General features: G+C 42.8%; 1 protein-coding gene across 1 annotated transcript in view; it reads right to left on the bottom strand.

Moving 5' to 3' along the window:
* Positions 1-2,153: 2,153 nt before the first annotated feature.
* LOC118237714 (proto-oncogene FRAT1-like) overlaps positions 2,154-3,028 on the bottom strand; it is a 1,831-nt gene continuing 956 nt past the window's right edge. Inside the window, exon 2 of the mRNA XM_027434258.2 lies at positions 2,154-2,178. Within this exon, the coding sequence (XP_027290059.2) occupies positions 2,154-2,178 (25 nt within the window). The remainder of the gene's footprint in view (positions 2,179-3,028) is intronic.

Below are 3,028 nucleotides of genomic sequence, written 5' to 3'. Positions count from 1 at the left end.
CAATTTTGTTTCAATGACTGTAGAACCTGAAAAAGCTGTTGCTGCTATTGATGCATAACATACTACCATTGTTGGTATAATATATATGTATATATATATATTATATATAATTTGAATATATATATAATTTGAATTTTTGGAATCTTTAGCTGTGCTGTCATTTTTGGGAAAGAGTATCCCAATTTATCCCGTTCAGTTGGCATTGTACAAAATTAACAGCCATATTGTTCTAGAAATGTTGAATTTAATTTTTTTTCATTTGTACAGTGGTAATGCACTGTATTAAATATGTAAGGTCTTTAAAAAAAAGAAGGGATCTTGAGAGCCCATCCCATATGAAGGATGCTCTCTTGACCTGGACACATGGGGATGGGCCTAGGCCTGGCCCATGACGATGTGGTAAACTTTGGGGAGCCGCTTTTGAGGGCCTTACCCTGCCTGGGAGTGGAGGGGGTATGGCTAGGGGCAGGTGGGATGTTGGGGGAAGGGGGAACGAGGGAGAAGGGATTGACATCTGAAGCAAGCTTGTTCCTAATTTGAACTAATAAAATAAAATAAAAATTAAAAAAATTTCATACCTCCTTACAACTCTCCTGTTTTATTCTTTATTGCTCAGAGAAGCAGAATCCTACTCTCAACACCTGAAGCTCTTTCCAATGCTCTTCTGTGATGCTTTTGTGTATTCTGTGGACATCTGAATGTGCACCCCCATTTGACATCTCCTACATCTAATGTTTTAACACATTTGGTCTTCTTGCATCAGACTGATCATATCAAGTCTTCACATAGCCATCACATCTACATACCATCCATTTTTAACCTTATTTCTCCATCTTAATTGTTAGCAGGAAACACACACAGTGCAGGCACTGCATTCCCGGCACTTGACAGTAAAACTTTATACAACTTTTATTATTATTTTATTTTAGTTGACATAAAAAACTTTACCCTAAATTGCCCTCTTTTTAGTTAATAATAATATGTACCAATTTGTTAAAATGATGACAAATGAATGTAACTCATTATGTTTGGATAAATAAAACACATATTTTTTTTCCTATGGAAAGAAAAGATTTATTTTTAAACATGATGTATCTTTGACTTTTCTTTAAACGTCAAATCTTCCCAAAGTATACAGAATGGCATAATTTAATATAATTGGCTTAGGAAGAAATGGAGGCAGCACTGATGGGCACAAACTGTCCTTGGCTGCCAGTGGTTTGGAAAAACAATTTTCATTACCCTAACCAATAACAATTTGTAACCAGCCCTTGAATCTGAATGACTAGAGCAGCCCTGGTGGAGAGAAGTCTGGCTACAGTGTCATAACAAGATTCTAGCATCCATAGGCTGCAACTTTACAGAACAAAGCCAAGCCTGTTTGGCTAGGAGTGGGCAACTTTTCAGTCAGGGTGCAGGAATCCCATCTGCTAGCACTACAGAGAGCTGTGACAGGCAAGTGAGCCAGTGATTGTTAACTTTGGGGGACCATGGCTTTCCTAAGAGCAGCAAGGTTTCCAAAGGTTCACTCATGCTCTTTAGGCCTCATGAGCCAGCAAGTGCCACCCAAGCTGCATTCACGCTCTCTGCACTTACTGGGCAATGGTGAAGAGGCAACACTGAGCAACATTCCCTGGGGGGCTGAGCAACACTGATGATGCCCCTTCCTCCAGCAATCACAGGCCTGCTGCTGCCATCTGAGCCCCTTCTGCCCATAGACCTGCTGGGACCTCAGCTTCCCAGGAATGCAGGGCCAGAGGGGCACACTTAGATTTGGAGGCACCCACCCCTTGGCTAGCCAGTGTGCGCCCCACAGGCATCTTTCTCCCAAGGATTTGTCATCCTTGAACCCACCACTGACAGAGGCCTATGTGGAGGATGTTTGCTCCCAGAAGGCATGCTGTAGACCACTCACCCTGCAGGGAAGAAGGGGTGGGGCAAGTCCTTCTGGAAGCCAGCTCCTACCCAAGCCCTGGGACAAGCAGGCTCTGAGTGCCTGCCATTCACAGGATTTTAGGTACCCCTAGGAGCCACCATCAGGAGGCTGGCAGCCCAGGCTGGTCTAGGGGCATGCAAGGAGCCAGAGGGTATTGTCCTCCACCAGGCTGTAACTTCCCCGCTGATTTTCAAAGGTGAGGAAGGGGGCTGTCCCTTTAGATTCTGTCCTGAGTCATAATCCTTCAAGAAAAGACAAACTGACAAACAACAAACACAGCGCTGAGACTAGGAATAAAGGGCCTATACCTAGATTCCTACATTTCCCATTGCAAGTCCTCAATTGGACCCCCTATTTTACCAACAGAAGTTCTCAATTAGAGGACCTATTTTAACCTAGATTGCAGGTTTGATCCAACTCCCCATAGAATACCTGCCCTAGAAGAAAAGTTGAGGACTTCTCCTAGGTTGCCCAGGCCTGGCCTTGTAGGCAAATCTGCCAAGCTCTTGGCCAGTTACCTCTATTACCTGTTTCCCTAGCATACATAAATTAGAGGAACATGAACTTAACAGACAAACATAAAACATTTACTCAACCAACTAGTTGGGGTTGAAAACCTACGAGTTCTGAGTCCTGGGAGGGTTTTGAGTTTCATGGTCAGGAAACCAAAATGTTGTGCCAGGTTCCTGGAGCCCAGAGACTAACCCAAGGTTTTGACACTCTGATGCAAAAGCAAAAGGTTTCTTTTTATTTCATGCAGGCCAGCTAGGATCTCACTGCATGGTGGGCAAGTGAGATACCAACCACCCAAAAAGAGAAGCTTTTACAGGGGGCAGACCAAAGGTTGAAAGCCACAAATTACAGGGTTTCCATGGTTACTTCAGGTTATACAAAGTACAGAGTATAGCAGTAACTATATATTTTAAGTGAGATACATTTGAGTGAAATAAGACAGGCTTGCAGGGTTGGAGGGTCACTGGGTACTGTCAATTATCCCCTTGGCTGCAGGATCATTTTTTTCTTTCTTTTTTTTTTAACAAAAACCTGAACACATTGATTCAAAAACAGTTCAGTTAAGTTAAAATCCTATAA

Source organism: Cricetulus griseus, unplaced genomic scaffold (assembly GCF_003668045.3).
Source record: "Cricetulus griseus strain 17A/GY unplaced genomic scaffold, alternate assembly CriGri-PICRH-1.0 unplaced_scaffold_1, whole genome shotgun sequence".
In the NCBI taxonomy this organism is placed as follows: domain Eukaryota; kingdom Metazoa; phylum Chordata; class Mammalia; order Rodentia; family Cricetidae; genus Cricetulus; species Cricetulus griseus.
Note: the sequence above shows the minus strand (reverse complement) of the source record. Positions and strands in the feature narration are given on the sequence as shown.